At 46.0% G+C, this 19,629-nt stretch overlaps 1 protein-coding gene across 1 annotated transcript in view; it reads right to left on the reverse strand.

The window, feature by feature from the left end:
* LOC132678239 (zinc finger protein 670-like) overlaps positions 1–19,629 on the reverse strand; it is a 39,759-nt gene continuing 20,130 nt past the window's right edge. Inside the window, exons 5-6 of the mRNA XM_081791724.1 lie at positions 4,624–4,688; positions 1–2,273 (exon numbers count right to left, since the gene is read on the reverse strand). Coding sequence (XP_081647850.1) covers positions 2,085–2,273; positions 4,624–4,688 — 254 coding nt within the window. The 3' untranslated portion in view covers positions 1–2,084. The remainder of the gene's footprint in view (positions 2,274–4,623; positions 4,689–19,629) is intronic.

Genomic DNA, 19,629 nt, shown 5'->3' on the forward strand with positions numbered 1-19,629 from the left:
TCGGAAGCAGGCTCCAGGCTCTGAGCTGTCAGCACAGAGCCCGACGCGGGGCTCGAACTCACAGACCGCGAGATCATGCCCTGAGCCGAAGTTGGCCACTTACCCTCCTGAGCCACCCAGGCCCCCCAGGAATGTTAGCACTAATAACAGACACTGTCAGGAGGCTTGCTAAGGAGGAGGCACCCCGCTCAGCACCGTAGGTGGATCGGCTCGTTACTCTTCACCTTCACAGATTTCCTGACGTGGAAGTAATAACGTGATCCCATTTCCTAAGAGGGAACTGAGAGGCAGCAGAGCAAAGAGCCCCGTCTCATGTCACACAGGCTGTCAGTTAAGGGCGCTCGGATTCGGCACCAGGCTGTCCGACTCAGACCAAGCTTTGCCACTGAACACACGCCACCTGTTGTTACGAACTTGGGACGGATAGTTGAACACCGAGGGCGGACCCCTTTGTGCCACTCGGACACATCTTTGTTCTTCCCCTCTACCCTTATTAAGATCCCCGGGGTTGGAATCCGTCCCTCTTGCCCCCCGGTTGACATCTGAAGAGGGTGCCGAGTAGTGTTCGTCACCTTTGGTCCAGCTCCGATGGACACTTGCAGACACACTGGGTGCCAGGCAGGCCTAGGACTCATTCGAGATGGTTGGGAGCAGAGCTCGATGAACCGTTCCTCCCACTGAAAGGAGGAACGGAACCAAACCAAATCCAAAGATGTTGATCCACACCCCAGTTACTTATCATTGCTTTCATCTCTAACCTCATGTCAGAAATCACAACGACCAATATGGAGAATGCAGGACGGAAGAAGCAAGTGTCGTCAGTGGAGATGACGGTGTTGTTTACTTAGCAAACTAAAGGGGAAGTGACTGGAAAACCACCACCACCGATGAAGGCGCCGATTTGCTGCACGTTGCGTAAATCCATACCGTATACACAACAGAAATGATTGGACTAAAATCACGTCTTGCAAAATATATCTGAGATTTGCAGGGGTGCCTGGCCGGCGGGCGGCTCAGTGGGGTTAAGCATCCGACTTTCAGCTCAGGTCACGATCTCACAGTTCGCGGGTTCGAGCCCCGCCTCGGGCTCCGTGCCGACAGCTCAGAGCCCAGAGCCTCCTTTGGATTCTGTGTCTCCCTCCTTCTGTCCCTCCCCCCCATCACGTTCTGTCTCCCTCTCAAAAATAAATAAACATTAAAAAAAAATTTTTTTTTTAATTTTTTTGGAGGTCACAGTCTAACACCACGTGCGGGATCTATGCGGACAGAAGTCTAGTGTCTCCTGATGAAGTGACAGAAGCATGGCCTCCGTCGTAATATCATCGACTTTGGTGCATGGAGGACGCCTGAACTCAGTGATGCAGTTCTCTCTACCTACAGCCACACAAAAGTTAAAGAAGTTTCCAGGCGAATTAGCCTCAGGATCTTCTTTCCTGTCCTGTAATAAAATAATTCTAAATTATATGTCTGCGAATAAAGCCAAAGGGTAATCAGGAAATTAGCGCAAGTAAAGAAGGAAATTCAACTTTCAACAGATGCACCAATGACAAAACTAACAAGAAATGACCATCCAATGGGCTGTGGCCACCCTAGGCACTGATCGGCTGTTTGTCATGGGACAGGGAGATGATTCTGCCGCTCGGGGATATTTGGCAATATCCGGAGACATTTTTGGTTGTCGTGACTCAAGCAGGCGGTAGCCCTGCGGCAGACATCGAGGGATCCTCTAAGACACAACATCGTGTGCCCTCTGACAAAGAACATCACCTGATCAAAAATATCAGTCGTGTCAATGTTGAGAAACTGTGGAATAGTCAGATGGTCCCTTGGAAGTCTATAAACAGACAGAAGGATGTAACAAAATAGGTGATAAGCTGTGCTAGGCTATAACTCTCCTATCTGCTCTATCCAAATACATTCTGTATGGATTAAAGAGTTAAAGGTTTAAAAAAGATAAAACAAAAAACTAAAAAGAAAAATCATAAAGTATTTTTGTATGGTTAGGCAGTGGAAGTCTTGGCATACAAAGGAAAAAATGTAAATCAAAAATAAATACATTTTTAAAAATCTTTTTTAATGTTTATTCAGTTTTGAGAGACAGAGAGCAAGCAGGGGTGGGGCAGAGAGAGAGAGAGGGAGACACAGAATCCGAAGCAGGCTCCAGGCTCCGAGCTGTCAGCCCAGAGTCCGACGCGGGGCCCGAACTCACGGACTTCGAGATCATGACCTGAGCTGAAGTCGGACATCCAACTGACTGAGCCACCCAGGTGCCCCTAAAAAATAAATACATTTTTTAATGTTTATTTTTGAGAGAGAGAGAGAGCGAGCACATGCCAGTTGGAGCTGGGGTGGTGCAGAGAGGAAGAAGGATAGAGGATCCAAATCGGGATCAGAAGCAGGCTCTGAGCTGACAGCAGAGAGCCCACTGTGGGGCTTAAACTCATGAACCGTGAGGTGATGACCTGTGCCGAAGTCGGATGCTCAACCAACAGAGCCACCCAGGTGCCTCAAAGATAAATACATGGAGGGGCGCCTGGGTGGCTCAGTTGGTTGAGCGGCCCACTTTGGCACAGGTCATGATCTTGCAGTTCATGAGTTCAAGCCCCACGTCGGTCTCTGTGCTGACAGCTTGGAGCCCGGAGCCTGCTTTGGATTCTGTGCCTCCCTCTCTCTCTCTCTGCCCCTCCCCCTCTCATGCTCTGTCTCACTCTTTCTCTCAAAAAATAAATAAACATTAAAATTTGGGGGGAGAAAAAGATAAATCCATTTGAAGAAAAGATAAATCCATTTGAAAACTGAAAAATGTAAATGCATCATTGATAATAATAAAAGATATAGAAATACCAATAATATAGGGTAAAAGGTAATATTATTAAGAGTTTAAATTGTTTTTATACATCAAAAACAAAATATAAATGTTTCAATAAAGACATTCACGGGTCATTCACAAATTTTACACAATTATAAACTATACATGCCTAATAAAGTTATGAAAATAGATTAGATCATTAGGCCCAAGGTATGTAGTGGAAATAGAGGTACTTTTTAATGAGTAAAATATTTATCAAGGCATATTCTTTTTTTTTTTTTTAACGTTTATTTATTTTTGAGACAGAGAGAGACACAGCATGAACAGGGGAGGGGCAGAGAGAGAGGGAGACACAGAATCGGAAACAGGCTCCAGGCTCCGAGCCATCAGCCCAGAGCCTGACGCGGGGCTCGAACTCACGGACCGCGAGATCGTGACCTGAGCCCAAGTCGGACGCTTAACCGACCGAGCCACCCAGGTGCCCCTATCAAGGCATATTCTGATGGGAACATCAAGTGGGTGCTTCTTGATCTGTTCCCCACCAAAAGCGTCACCCCGAAAGTAACACTTTATCCATAGAGGAACTGCGGAGATAAGTTTTATCATCAAAGACCTGAGACATACAGGGGTGCTTTTTTAATTACCCTCCTCTTTTTTTCTTCAACGTTTATTTATTTTTGAGAGAGAGATAGAGAGAGCATGCAACAGTGGGGGAGGGGGGGACAGAGAAAGGGGGGGACAGAGGACCCAAAGCAGGCTCTGCACTGAGAGCAGTGAGCCCAACGCAGGGCTCGAACCCACAAACTGCAAGATCGTGACCTGAGCGGAAGTTGGACGCTTAACCCACTGAGCCACCCAGGCGCTCAACTTCCTTCTTTAATCTGTATGTTCGTTACAAGACGATGGAGAGTGAGTTTAGAATATCACAAACTTCAATAGGTAGGAATGTCAATCATAGCTGTTTTCCAAACGCAGTATCATTCCTAGGAACAAGCTTTGTGGGATCAGGTATGCAACTTCTGCTCTCTGCCCTTCTGCCTGTGTTGTGCATCACATTTGATTTTCCATTTCTTGGCAGTGACAACAGCAGATGTTCATTGTCTCGTCCACCCTGCTTATCAATGCTGGGTCAACAATGCTTATCTTCGTCAAAAAGAGAGTACAGGCACATGCAAATCAGGTGTTGGGGTACAATGCTGTGAATGTGCACAGCCCGTGCATGTTTATGCATTTTCTAGGGTTTCAGTCGCCTGAGAACAGGATGAAATACCACCTGTAATGTGGAATCAAGTTACTGCCTTCCATAAGGTTGTTATTAAAAATCAATGGAGGGGCGCCTGGGTGGTTCAGTCGTTTGAGCGTCCGACTGCAGCTCAGGTCATGATCTCACGGTCCGTGAGTTCGAGCCTCGCGTCGGGCTCTGTGCTGACGGCTTGGAGCCTGGAGCCTCCTTCGGAGTCTGTGTCTCCCTCTCTCTCTGCCCCTCCCCCACTCACACTCTGTCTCTCTCTCCTTCAAAAATAAATAAACATTAAATTTTTTTTTTTAAATCAATGGAAATGTTTAGATTTGGAGCCATTTGAGCCCGCTACTCAGAGTCATTTACCCGGTGACACATAACATTACCAGTTTTGTGGTGTTCTGCCCAGAACAGAAAAAGTCCTGCCTCATGTCCACATAGAGGTGCAACTGCCTTTCTACTTGGATCTTATTGCCCAGAACTGATGATGTATTACACGGAACTGATGCTTATGGAAACCTCAAAGGGAAGAATCACAATGCCGAACCCCTAAAACTTTACTGTGTGGTCATACCTTCTCTGGAAAACTTCTCTCCATTTGAAAAACAGCCTTGACTTTCCTCTGAATCCTGGTAGAGACTGTGACCACCATCAGTCATATTAAAAAAAAAAAACAAAAACAACCCTTTATTTTATTTTATTTTATTTTATTTTATTTTATTTTTTTTTAAAAACAACCCTTTAACATCCAGCATTTACTGGGCGTCATCTAAGCCACCGAACCATAAAACTGCATAAGAATAGCAGCATGACATTTAAAACGGGGGAAAATATATATGACGGGGCCTGAGCATGTTTGGGAACACAAGTCCTTTTTAAAAAGAATTTTTTTATAAGGTATAATTTATAAGGTATGATTGACATACAACATTATATTAGCGTTGAGGAGGAAAAATGTCCTTCCATCTTTCAAGGTTCTTGCAGCTGGTCTAAGAATGAAATTGAGCTGAAACAGATTAACAGGAGAAAAAAAAAAAAAAGAGTCTTGTTAGGTTTTACAAGAAAATCGAGACCTAAAAAAATGACCAAGGCAGCAAGTTTTTACACGTTTTAGACAAAGACAGTAAATCTGTGAGGAATTGACAAGACAAAGAACTCTTTGTGCAAGAGTTTCAATTAGTGAGGAATTCTAAACAGAATTTGGCCAGGGTAGTAAATTAGTAAGAAGTAACAAGGTTTGTTTAGACAGCCTTCTTGGCTCCAAATTCCCTATTTCTGGTGTTAAGGATGTCTCTTTACCTCTTAGTGCAGGGAGGGTACCTTTCACATGGAGAATTTTCTTTCTGCTTTCTGGAGACAAAGGCGGGGGGGGGGGGGGGGGGGTCAGACTGTGCTTTCTGCACTCGCTTCCTGCCCTTAGCCTCTATGTTAGTTATAATTATTTGTTATCAGTATATATTGTGAAACGATCGCCAGAGTTGGCATAGTTAACATCCCTCACCACATAGTCACAAGATATTTTTTCTTGTGATGAGTACTTTGAAGATTTACTTTTAGCAACTTTAAAATGTTCTGTACTGGGGTGCCTGGGTGGCTCAGTCGGTTAAGAGTCTGACTTTGCTCTCAGGTCATGATCTCACGGTTTGTGGGTTCGAGCCCTGAGTCGGGCTCTGGGCTGACAGCTCGGAGCCGGGAGCCTGCTTTGGATTCTGTGTCTCTCCCTCTCTGCCCCCCGTCCCCACTTGTGCTCTGTCTCTGTCTCTCTCTCAAAAATAAATAAACATTAAAATATGCAGTACAAAAACAAAATAAGATATGCAGTACAGTATTATTAACTATAGTCACTATGTTGTACATTATATCCTCATGACTTATTTACTTTATAACTAGAAGTTTGTACCTTTTTACCCCCTTTACCCATTTCTCCTGCCCCCCACCCCCAGCCCCTTGCCACCACCAATGTTTAATCTGTAGCTTTGAGCTCAATTTTTGTTGTTGGTTTATTTTCGGGGTTTTTGGATTCCATATATAAGTGCAATCATATGGTATTTGACTTCTTTTGTCTTATTTCATTTATATTTGTGCCAGTCTCAGCTTATTAATAGTAATGCTTTGGGCTATAAATGCCTGGGGCACTCACTTAGGCTCCCGTGAGCTTCCCACATGCCCCTTTCCGAACCAAGATTATGACTGGACCAAATCTTGTGGTTCTCATTGTAACCGCACGATGCCCTTCAGCAACATTCATTTGGAAACTTTGAAAAAATAAAGGTTTATTATTATTTTTTAATGTTTATTTATTTTTGAGAGAGAGACCATGAGCAGGGGAGGGGCAGAGAGAGAGGGAGACAGAATCCGAAGCAGGCTCCAGTCTCTGAGCTGTCAGCCCAGAGCTCGACACAGGGCTCGAACTCACAAACTGCAAGATCGTGACCTGAGCCAAAGTCGGACGCTCAACCTACTGAACCACCCAGGTGCCTCAGAGGTTTATTACTTATAAGACCTGGAACTTAACACAGCACACCAGGGACCACAGAGCAAGATCACCAGTAGAGAGAGACAGAGACAGAGAGAGAACACAAGGCAGGGATTCTGCTTTTATCAGAGTGAGGGTGGGGACCTAGGGTTTCTCTGGCTCACTCATTGTTGTTGAATCGAAAACAAAAGAGCAAGAATTTAAAGTTCAGGAAAACAAAAGACAAGTGCCCCAAATAGTCGGGTTACTGAAATCAACCAAGATCTCTAAAACAAAGGCATGCTGGTGGGGGGAGGTGGCCTGGTTCTTGACCTAGTCCTGTGGCCGGCAATGTGTATTATCTGAGATACCGTCTTTGAAGTGGATGCCTCTTTGAAGTGAATGCCTTGTCAATCAAAACCTAAATCAGGCACTTGCATTACAAAAAAGAAAAAGAAAAGAAAAACGAAAAACTGTCAGGGATTACACTACAATCCACCCTGTGACACACAGGTATCAGATTCAATGGTGAGGACATCAACTGCTGGTAAAGCTGATGGGCTAAAAAATCAGGGTTAGGGCATGTTGTAACCCAGACAGTACACATCTAAATAGGATTATAGTAGCAGATCCTATGATAGTTATACAGACAATAGTCTGAAGTCCAGTCCATAGTCATCGTCCCAAACTTGAAGGGTCCGACAGTAAAACTAAGTCTGAGATCTTGGGGGTCCCAGGAATCTATGCAAAGACTTCCATAATATTAGGGAATATTTTAACATCTTGGGCCACCTGGCGTATTGTAGGTTTGAACCTATCCCGAGTTGGTAGATAGCTCATAACTCATTATCCAGCCTCTTAGTCCTAAGAATGGATCGGTTCAGTTGAAGTTGTGTCTCATTTCAGGAGGGGGTGATGCAGGTGGGCCCCCAAAGTTAGACCTACATGGTGCAGGTAGTTACATTGGGTTATTGAGAGGTACTTTATGGAACCAAAAGAAAAACAATGGTTAATGATTAATCTGCTAACATGTCTCACAGAACTCTGAGAAATGTTGTCTAAAGAACCTAACTCCGGAATAGCCAGATGGAACATGCAAAGGGCAAGCTATGGAGAAAGGGATGTGAAATTTACATGCCTTACTTTCTCCTCCAATCTCCACAGGTTCACCCACTGAAAAGCTCTCCCAAACCCTGTCCTTTTGAGTTTTTATGAAGCCCTCATTACACAGGCAGCACTGATTAAATCACTGGCCTTGGGCTATGGATTCAACCTCCCCTGGAGGTCAGGGGCTGGGACTGAAAGTTACAACTTTTTAATCACGGGATTGGTTCCCCTGGCAACCAGACCCCATTCTTAGGTAACCCGAGGGCTTCTCCAAAGTCACCTCATTAACATCACAAGAGGCACCTTTATTGCTTTTATCGAAGGAAATTCCAAGGGATTTTAGGAGCTCCAGTGCTCGGAACCAAAGACCAAATATATGTTTCTTTTCATAAGTCACAATATCACAAGTGTGTGTTCTTAAGAGCACTCATCCCGGCTTAGTGACCTTTAACACCAGGGCAAGGTGTTTCTCGAATTTCTCCATTATAAACTTCACTCTTGTTCCCATTTCCTACTGTATTCTTTGCAAGGTATCCATTATACAGAGACCCTACATTTCAGGAGTAGGAGTTATACCTCATCTCCTTCAGGAAGAATATGTCCGTACAATATTTGGAATTTTTCTGCATGGAATATTTACTCATCTCCTGCATTTATGATTTTACCCACTCATTCAATAAACCGTATGGGTCACGGGTATTTATTTTATACTTTGCATTATAACCCAACATGACATTCTTTCTTTCTTTCTTTTTTTTTTTTTAACATTTACTCATTTTTGAGAGACAGAGAGAGACCGAGCACGAATGGGGGAAGGGCAGAGAGAGGGAGACACAGAATGTGAATCAGGTTCCAGGCTCTGAGCTGTCGGCACAGAGCCCCATGGAGAGGGGGTGGGGGGGTGGGGAGCTCGAACTCAGGAACCGAGACATCGTGACCTGAGCCGAAGTCGGCCACTTAACCCGCTGAGCCACCCAGCTGCCCCTGGCAGTTGCTCTTTGAAACTTTCCCTGGTGTTCTGTCCAGTCAGCGATGCCCTAACCTGAGTTATAAGCTTTATTAACTTCAGGGGCGCCTGGGTAGCTCAGTCGGTTGAGCCTTGGACTCTTGATTTCAGCCCGGTCATGATCCGGGGTGGGGGATGGAGCCCCACCATGGGCTCCTTGCTGATCATGGAGCCTGCTTTAAGATTCTCTTTCTTTCTCCCTCTGCCCCCTCCAACGCTTGCATGCTCTCTCTAAAATAAAAAATGTTTGAATTATGTTTTAAAAAGATTTATTAGCTTTTGACTCAGCTTTTTAATAAATATTTATTTAATCACGGCTTGAAACACAACGTAAAATATTTCCAAAGAGGCAAGGAGGTGAATTTCAGGAAAAAAAAAATCCAGAATTACATCGCATGTATGTTATTTGTTTCCCTTTAGTCTTCCTTTGATCGTGTTAGTAATATTCTGAGGTCTGTTGTTTTTTTTTTTTTAAGTTTATTTATTTTGAGAGCGAGAGAGAGAGAGAGCAGAGGAATGGAAGAGAGAGCGAGAGAGAGAGAGAGAGAGAGAGAGAGAGAGAGAGAATCCCAAGCAGGCTACGAGATATCAGAGCATAGCCCAATGCAGGACTGGATCTCACGAACTGCAAGATCATGACCAGAGCTGAAATCAAGAGTTGGACGCTTAACCGACCTAACCACCCAGGTGCCCCCTGAGGTCTGTTCTTTTATTTTGGGTGAGTTCAAAAGGGTTTACACGGTTCAGACGTACAGACCTAAGTGTTCAAGTATGATTAACAGTCTATAGAAATTTCCCCCAATGGGAATAATAATGTAACTTTTTCTTCCTTCAGGATACAATAGATACTTGGGGGGTTTCTTGTTGAGCTAGCAAAGGGCCTTACAATTTTCTTCCCTTCTTTCACCTTAAATTTTGCTGGATTGTTCAAACACTGGGTTTGCGTCATTTAAAATAACACGCATCATGGGACTCTTGATCTCGGAGATGTGAGTTCCAGCCCCATGTTGGTGGCAGAGAGTACTTAAAATCTCAGGGCATCTGGGTCGTTCAGTTGGTTAGGCATTCAACTCTTGATTTTGGCTCAGGTCATGATCTCACAGTTGTGAGCTGGAGCCCTGTGTCTGGGCTTAAGATTCTCTCTCTCTCTCTCTCTCTCTCTCTCTCTCTCCCTCTGCCCCTCCTCAACTTGCACACATGCTCTGTCTCTAAAAAAAAAAAAAGTAATAATAATAATTAATTAAAATAAAGTCTCAAAAAATAAAATAAAATGAAATAAGACTCATGGTTCAAAGCAACTCTAGTAGGGGGCTGGAGGCAGAGGTCTCAGGGCTCTAAGCTAAGGCCTTCCTTGAGCCTGCAGAGGTAAGTATTTGAAGGCCCAGTTATTCTTTGTTCCTGGGGAGCCTCCCCCTGCAGGTGTCTTAACCTGCTCACACCCACCTGAGAAGGAGCCCTTCATGCTGAGAAGCTATTGAGCCCAGGGGGGCTGGGGATACACCTGTAGGGGTAGGGTGGAGGTGGGTGGACCCCTATGCCTTTTCTAAAGTTGCAACTGAGGTTCCCTTAAGTCTTTTTTTTTTTTTTTTTTTTTAATGTTTATTTTTGAAGGAGAGACCGAGCGTCAGCGGGGGAGGGGCAGAGAGAGAGAGAAACACAGAATCCGAGGCAGGCTCCAGGTTCCCAGCTGTCAGCACACAGCCCGACACGGGCTCCAACCCATGAACCATGAGATCATGACCTGAGCTGAAGTCAGACACCCAACCAACTGAGCCACCCAGGCGCCCCTGAGGTTCCTTAAGTCTTAAAACTCCCACAGGTTGGTTTTCCGTCCACAGTGTAGGGGAACTCAGAGTACAATTTGTTTACATGGAGAAGTCTGAAAGTCAAGAGCTCTGTGTCCTGGAACCGTGTCACTGAATGGGGACCGTGTCAGTGAATGGGGAGGTCATCTGGGTCAGAACCTTAAACTGAACCCTGCTGAGTGTCCTCACTTGGGAGCCTGGAACCCTGAGGCAGGGAGAGGTTCCCTTTGCCCCGGGGAGAGGAGGGGAGGGGAGGGGAGGGTGTGCAGGGCTCCCTGAGCGCATTCCTGTGGCTGCTCGGGTGTCCCTCCCTTCCCTCCGCGGGGACTGACCCACTCCAGGGCTTCTGTCTCCACCGGGACCCTCTAGACCAGGGAACCTTCTGAAGGTGGCTTTCCTCGTGTCCTGAGGGACGCGGGCTGCTCGTTCCTGCTGAGTCCAGTTTCTTTCCTGGATTCCTTTATTGATGGAACAGCGCAGCCCTTGGGCCCCGGTTTCCTTCAGCACTTGGGCTCCTAAACTGTAAGCTGGTGGAGAGATACGGTGTGAGGCAAGCTAGAAAATTATGGAACCAAATAGATTTTGTGTTCTGTTTAGCCAAGAGAACCTTGAGATGTGAGATGAATGTGTTTAAGTTCTCGAGTACACTATTCCATTCTTGGGTCAGTTTTTGTTTCTACGTGTCCCTAGTCCTTAGAGAACACTGACATTCAACAGGAGAAAAGCAACTGAATTCCTATTTTAATTGATGTGAGGAAAACTACCCAAGGCTTATGCAAATTGATTAAAATGCAATACATTTAAGGAGCTAAACTCAACCCCCTAACACACTGTAATAGGCTACTTATTCCCAGAAAATACCCTGAGTGTGATAGAGGGGAAGGACAAACTGTGATGCCCCCATGTCATCTGTCCGAAAGAGATTTTTTTATGGTTTACATTTTTGTGACATTTGGTGTTTAAAGGAATTAAATCTGAGAATGGCTTCCTGAAGACAGAGTTAAATTAAAGAATAGTAAATAGCAAAATACGGCATAAGCTTATTTATTTTTTAATATAATTTATTGTCAAATTGGCTAACATACAGTGTGGTTTTGTGGGTTTTTTTTAAATATAATTTATTGGGTATCTTTTTTTTAAATAAATCCATAAGATAGAACAGTCTAAACTTAAAATCACTGTGGAGATTTAGGAGTTAAGACGGCAAAGTAGTAGGGGGACCCTGGGCCTGCCCGGTCCCTCGAACACAGCTAGATAAACATCAAATCATTTTGAACACAGGAAATCAATCTGAGGATTAAGGGGGAAATCTGCACAATTGGAGGGAGAGAACTTGGCAGGTGTCGAGATGTGACCTGGGGGGAGAGCAAAGCCCCATTGCTGAGGAGGGGAGGGAGCCCTTTTTGCAGGGAAAGGACAGAAAGAGAGGGAGAGAGCAGCGCATTTGGTTTGCATGAGACAAATACTCAAAGGAACGGACTGTCGCCAAGTTTTTACACACAGTGGCGCTCCGATTCTGAAGTTTTTGGAAGTCTGTGCCATTGGCCAGAGTCGACCTGGGAGGGCAGCAGTGCTCCTGGGGAGAAAGAGGGTGGAGACCCAGGAGTGGACAGCATGGTGTGGGGATCCCCTGGGGCGCCCCGGGAGAGAATGTTCCCCTTCCTGGAGTGCATGCGCAAGAGGGTATGTTGCCTCTCCGAGGACAAAAGACCCAGCGGGCACCACTGAGTGGCCATTCAACAGCGGAGGACAGGGACCTGCGGAAGCTTGGGACACAAGACGGGAGACTGTTCTTTTCTGGGAGGGCTTCCTGCACAGCATAGGGGGCAAGCTCCCCTCTCCAGGGGAGAGCCCGTCGCGCTATCTCCCCCCAGCCCAGCAGCACGGTGGGACCTCAGTGAGTAACACAGCGCCCCCAGTGGCGGCTGGAGCTACTTACACCAACCCCTGCCTGGGCCCCGCTGCTTTATCTTCGCTAAGGCAGGTCTCGCTGCGACCCAGCACAGCGGGGGCCTCTCCAGAAGAGGACCGACACAGGGCCCCCCCACCACGCCCCATGTTTTTTGTTTGTTTGTTTTTTCCTTTCCTTTTCTCGTTTTTTGGGTCAGGCCTTTTTTTTTTTCTTCCTTTCTTCTACTTTGGAATCGGGCTTATAGTTTTTTGCCTGTTTAAAAAAACATTTTTTTTTTAATGTTTATTTATTTTTGAGGCAGAGACAGCACGCGAGCGGGGGAGGGGCAGCGAGAGAGGGAGACACAGAATCTGAAACAAGCTCCAGGCTCTGAGCCATCAGCCCAGAGCCCGACGCAGGGCTCGAACTCACAGACCGCGAGATCCGTGACCTGAGCTGAAGTCGGACGCTTAACCGACTGAGCCACCCAGGCGCCCCTGACCCCTTCTTAATATAGCATTACTCTCAGGAGCAGGAAACATAACAAGGGCTCACAGCACACAAAAGATAGAAACCCAGACAAAATGACAAGGTGGAGGAATTCTCCCCAAAGAAGGATCGAGGAGAAATCACAGCCAGGAATTTACTCAAAACGTAAGTGATTTCGCTGAACAAGAATTTAGAACAAAAGTCTTAAGAATACTACCTGGGCTTTAAAAAAACAAAACAAAACAAAACAAACAAACACACATAGAAGACACAAGAGAACCCCTTGCTGCAGGGATAAAAGACCTACAATCTAGTCAGGCCAGAATAAAAAATGCTATAACTGAGATGCAAAACCAAGTGGATGTAATCACGAGGATGGAAGCAGAGGAGCAATAGTGAGATAGAAGATAAAATATGGAAAATAATGAAGCTGCAAAGAAAAAGGAAAGAAAACTATTAGCTCGTGAATCTGGACCTAGGGAAGTAGCTACTCCATAAAGTGCAATAATACCCATATCATAGGCATCCCAGAAAAAGGAGAGCGGGAAAAGGGGGCAGAAGGTTTATTTGAACACATTATAGCTTAGAACGTCCCTAATCTGGAGAAGGAAACAGGCATTCAAGTCCAAGAGGCCCAGAGAACTCCCCTCAAAATCAACAAAAACAGATCAACACCAAGACATCTCATAGTGCAACTTGCAACATACAAACACAAAGAGAGAATTCTGAAAGTAGCTAGGGACAAAAGATCCACTACAAGGCTAGACACATAGGGTTAGCAACATACCTGTCCACAGAAACTTGGTAGGCCAGAAGGGAGTGGAATGATACATTCAACGTGCTGAATGGGAAAAATATGCAGCCAAGAACACATCATCCAGCAAGGCCGTCATTCAGAATAGAGGGAGAGGAACGCTTGGGTGGCTCAGTCCGTGAAGCGTCTCACTCTTGATTTCAGCTCAGATCAAGATCTCACGGTTTGTGGGATTGAGTCCCGTGTGAGGCTCTGCGCTGACAGCATGGAGCCTGCTTAGGATTCTCTCTCTCCTTTCTCCCCTCCTTCCCTGCTTATGTGCTCTCTCTCTCTCTCTCAAAATAAACATTAAAAAAAAAAAAAAGAATTAGAAGGAGAGATAAAGAGTTTCCAAGTCAAGGAAAAACTAAAGAAATTCATGCACACTAAACCCACTCTGCAAAAAATATTAAAGGGGACCCTTTTGAGCAGGAAAGAGAGACCAAAAGCAACAAAGACTAGAGAGGAACAAAGACTATCGGCAACTTAACAGGTAATACAATGGCACTAAATTCATATCTATCAGTAATTACTCTGAATGCGAATGGACTAAATGCTCAGTAAAAAGACATAGGGTATCAGAATGGATCAAAAACAGAAACAAAAACAAGACCTCTTGCTATGCTGCTTACAAGAGACTCATTTTAGACACAGACTGAAAGTGAGGGGGTGGAGAACCATCTATTATGCTAATGGACATCAAAAGAAAACTGGAATAGCCATACTTGTATCAGACAAACTAGATTTTACACTGAAGACTGTAGCAAGAGATCAAGAAGGGCACTATATCATAATAAAAGGGCCCTATTCACCAAGAACTAACAATTGTAAATATTAATGCCCCCAACTTGGAAGCAGCCAAGTATATAAATCAATTAATAACAAACATAAATTCATTGATAATAATATAATAATAATAGGGGATTTTAACACCCCACTTACAGCAATGGACAGATCATCTAAGCAGAATTTTTTTTTTTTAACGTTTATTTATTTTTGAGACAGAGAGAGACAGAGCATGAACAGGGGAGGGTCAGAGAGAGGGAGACACAGAATCCGAAACAGGCTCCGGGCTCTGAGCTGTCAGCACAGAGCCCGACGCGGGGCTCGAACTCATGGACCGCGAGATCACGACCTGAGCCGAAGTCGGCCGCTTAACCGACTGAGCCACCCAGGCGCCCCATCTAAGCAGAATTTCAATAAGGAAACAATGCCTTTGAATGTCACTGGACCAGATGGAGTTAACAGATATATTCAGAACATTTCATCCTAAAACAGCAGAATACACATTCTTTTCAAGTGCACATGGAACATTCTCCAGAATAGATCATATACTGGGTCACAAATCAGCCCTCAACCAGTACAAAAAGAGTGAGATCATACCATGTATATTTTCAGACCACAACGTGATGAAACTTGAAATCAACCACAAGAAATAATTTGGAAAGACCACAAATACATGGAGATCAAAGAACATCGTACTAAAGAATGAATGGGTTAACAAGGAAATTAAAGAAGAAATTTATTATTTTTTCTTTTTTTATATGAGTCATTTTTTTAATATTTATTTTTGAGAGAGACAGAGAGTGAGTGGGGGAGGGGCAGAGAGAGAGGGAGACACAGAATCTAAAGCAGACTCCAGGCTCTGAGCTGTCAGCACAGAGCCCGATGTGGGGCTCAAACTCACGAACCGTGAGATCATGACCTGAGGCAAAGTCAGACACACTTAAGTGACTGAGCCACCCAGGCACCCCTTGAAGAAGAAATTTTAAAAATACATGGAAGCAAACAAAAATGAAAACACAACAGTCCAAAACCTTTGGGATGCAACAAAGACAGTCGTAAGAGGGAAGTATATTGCAATAAAGGCCTCCTTCAAGAAGCGAGAAAAGTCTCAAATACATCTTAAAAAGCTAGAAAAAGAACAGCAAATAAAGCCTAAAGCCAGCAAAAAAGGGGACATAATAAAGATTAGAGCAGAAATAAACAGTATAGAAACAAAACAAAACAAAAAACAGTCAAAAAGGGGCACCTGGGTGGCTCAGTCAATTAAACGTCTGACTCTTGACTTTGGCTCAAGTCGTGATCTTATGATTCGTGAGACTGAGCCCTGTGTCCAGCTCTGCGTAGTGTGGAGCCTGCTTAGGATTCCCTCCCTCCCCCTCTCTCTCTCCCTCTCTCCTCTCTGCCCCTCCCCTCCCCCGTTTGCATGTTCTCTCAAATAAACTACAAAAAAAAAAAAAAAAGAACAGAATTTGCACCTATTTTAATATCCATGGTGGCATTCCACCAGCACTTGTGATGGAGAACATGGAAACGCCGCTGGTCTCTGTCCTTAACCAGGTCAGCCTTGACCAAAGACAGGGCCCAGTGGGCAGCAGGATTAATCATACACCAGAAAATCATGCTAGAGGAGGTCCTGGCCAAGAGTCTGCCTTATCTTCACATTTTTACAGACCTTGAGGCCATTTATTGCCGATGATCCGGCTGCCTGGCACCAAGAAGAATGCCTTAGCTGAGGTCATCCCTTGCCTCATAACGACTCAAATACAAAAGAGGACCACGTATGTCTCTGCACATAATAAAAATCAAACTGGACAGACTCGTTTCAATCCTCAGGCTAATACGTTACTTCAATTTTTGGAAACACATACTGATACTTGAGTTCTGCTCTGGAGCAAAGAAAACAAACAGGGGCTTTGGGAAGTAGCCTTTGCAATATCAAATTAGTGCGGTGCTCCTTACGTTCCCAAGGGAGTATGGGAATGGCTTATTTGAATAATTCTATGGACAGACATGGTGATGATACCCACTATGGGACTAAGACTGAAATACTAGTCTGTGAAAGTATACACCATACCACATTGGATAATTTTACACCATATACAACATCATACATCAGATGTAAACAATACTTTTTTTTTTAATGTTTATATTTATTTTTGAGAGAGAGAGACACAGCTTGAGCAAGGGAGGGGCAGAGAGAGAGACACAGAATCCGAAGCAGGCTCCAGGCTCTGAGCTGTCAGCACAGAGCCCGACGCAGGGCTCGAACTCACAAACTGCGAGATCATGACGTGAGCCAAAGTCGGACGCTCAACCAACTGGGTCACCTAGGCGCCCCGGAAATACTTTCTATTAATATACATGGAAAAAAAGCCACAACAAAATTTTCGTGAACTGAATCTATCTATCTATCTATCTATCTATCTATCTATATACACATATACATATATATATATATACACAATATATAAAATGACCTAAGCCTGATGACCACTTGGGATTCAAACCATGGAAGCAATACTGGTTTTGCATCTGAAAATGAATTAATGTAATAAACCACTAACAGAGTAAATGCCCCAAACTACAGAATCATCTCAATAAACACAAACAAGCATTTGACAAAGTTCAAACACACCTGAGTAAGAACAACATCCAATAAACTATGACAAACTACCTCAATAAACTACCTAAGTGTAAAATAGCTAACCATTGAAAAACCCAGAGCTAACAAATTCGTGATGGTGAAAGAATAAAGGCTTTCTAAGATCCAGAAAAAAACAAAAATAAAAACAAAGGAAAACAAAACAAAACAAAAAACCACCACCACCAACAACAAAGTATGCTCTCACCAGTTCTTTCAATGTGGTAACTGAGGTGTCACAAGGGCCATTGGGCAAGAATCAAAAATAAAAGCATTCCAAGTTTCAGATGCATACTTTCCCAGGCAGACATACGAAATCACAGACTTTGTTGTGGCACATTTTTTTTTTTTAATTTTTTTAACGTTTATTTATTTTTGAGACAGAGAGAGACAGAGCATGAACAGGGGAGGGGCAGAGAGAGAGGGAGACACAGAATCTGAAACGGGCTCCAGGCTCTGAGCTGTCAGCACACAGCCCGACGCGGGGCTGGAACCCACCGACTGTGAGATCATGACCTGAGCCAAAGTCGGACGGTCAACGGACTGAGCCACCCAGGCGCCCCTGTTGTGGCACATTTTTATGGACACGCAGACACTCGAGTTCACAAACCCTCAGAGATAATGGCCCAGGGAAGCCCTGCCCAGCGCCCCCGCGCCTCCCCCCCCCCCCCCCGCCCCCACACTCCCCTGTAGTTTTCTCTCCCTCCTTAGCTGTATGAACCACCTGATCAATTGCAGCTCTTACTTCTGTCTTGTTTCTGGTCTCCTAGAATGTCAACGTCAAGGGGACAAGGCTATTTGATCCTTGTACAGTCACTGCAGCACCTGCTAGAGAGCCTGTTATGCAGGAGGAGGTCGAGAAGCATTGACTAACTGGCTTCGCAGACACACACCGACCCCCGCCCAGGAACCGTGTCGGCTTGGCTTGGTCTTAAAAGAGTGACTTGCTCTCACCCCCTTCCCACGTGACAATCCCAAGCCAATCCCCAAGGGAGGATCCACGTGCCCCTCCTGATGGCCACGTGACTTCACACTCCGTGAGCAGGAACCATCCGATAAGGCCGTCTCTTAAAAAAAAAAAAACAAAACAAAAAACAAAAAACACAACTCGGGAACCTCGAGAGGGGAGTCGGGGCCCATGGCAGCTGGAGCTGTCGTGTGCCAGCCCCTCGTACAGCTGTAACTGCATCCCTTTCTACCCTGCACAACGTGACACCGTTCTCGTTTTGCTCTTCTATCCTGGATTCACCGAGGGGCGCACGGGGTGGCATGCCCTCCATCAGCTGCCACGTCCTCTGCTGAGTTCTCCTGGGTCTGGTATCCATGTCCCCCTGAGGTCTCACCCCTGCACGGTCGTCAGGCTGGTCGGCCACCTATTCCTGTCCTCATAGAGGCCTTGATGGCTGCCCCTCCCCGGAAAACATCTGCTGGGGGGTGGGGGGGAGTGACGGGGTCGGGGGGGAGTATGGCAGCCCGGGGACCTCAGTCCCCAGGCCTCCCGGCCGCAGAGATCACTTTGTGGACTCAGGAAAGCACTGGAAGCTGTTGAAAGGGCGCGTCGAGATGCGCCACCGCCCATCTCTGCCTCTTCCCTTCAAGAATCAGGCGGCGTGGCCTCTGGCAAAGGGCGGGGCATCGCCTCCCACGCCTGCGCACTTTGGCCAGGACGGACTCCCCGCCGCTCTCTGTGGGGTGGGGCCCGCGCGGCAGTCTGGCGGCCATCTTTGAAGAGGGCGTCCCGGGCCTGTGGGGGTGGGCGGTTTCTGCCGGAGACTTCCGTTTCCCAAAGGCCTCAGGACTGGAACTCTGCGGGGGGACTCCTGGTCCAGAAAAGGGTTGGCTGTGGCCTGGAGGGATAGGCTCCAAATTCGCCGAGGTGAGGGAACGGAGCAGACTTAGCGCGTGGGCAGCTGACACCTCAGGGCGGACTGTGCCACAGAACCCCAGGAGGGAGAACGTCTCGGGGAACAGCCCGGCGCCTGAGATTCTCCTGGGCCTGGGCTAGAACGAGGCAGGCTTTTTTTTTTTTCTCTTTGTAATGTTTATATTTTGAGAGAGAGAGAGAGCGAGCATGAGTTGGGGACGGGCAGAGGGAGAGGCAAACAGAATCCGGAGCAGGCTCCAGGCTCCGAGCTGTCAGCACAGGGCCCCGTGCGGTGCTCGAACTCACCAATCGGGAGATCATGACCCCAGGGGAAGTTGGAAGCTTAACTGGCTGAACCACCCAGCTGACCCCAGGCTTTTCTGAGATCACTGGGGGGGTGGGGTGGGGGGTGGGGTTGAGATTTGTGAAATTGTGCGGTCAGCACAGAGCCCGACGCGGGGCTCCAACTCACGGACCGAGAGATCATGACCTGAGCCGAAGTCGGACGCCCAACCGACTGAGCCACCCAGGTGCCCCGGGTAGGTATTGCATTTAAACTTGTAGGGCGCCTGGGTGGCTCCATCGGTTAAACATCCAACTCTTGCCTTCCGCTCGTGTCATGATCTCACGGTTTACGGGATCCAGCTGGGTAGGGCTCGGGGCGGAGACTGTGGAGCCTGTTTGGGATTCTCCTCCCTCTCGCTCTCTGCCCCTCCCCCACTGGCGCTCTATCTCGAAATAAA

Source organism: Panthera onca, chromosome A2, assembly GCF_046562875.1.
Source record: "Panthera onca isolate mPanOnc1 chromosome A2, mPanOnc1 haplotype 2, whole genome shotgun sequence".
In the NCBI taxonomy this organism is placed as follows: Eukaryota; Metazoa; Chordata; class Mammalia; order Carnivora; family Felidae; genus Panthera; species Panthera onca.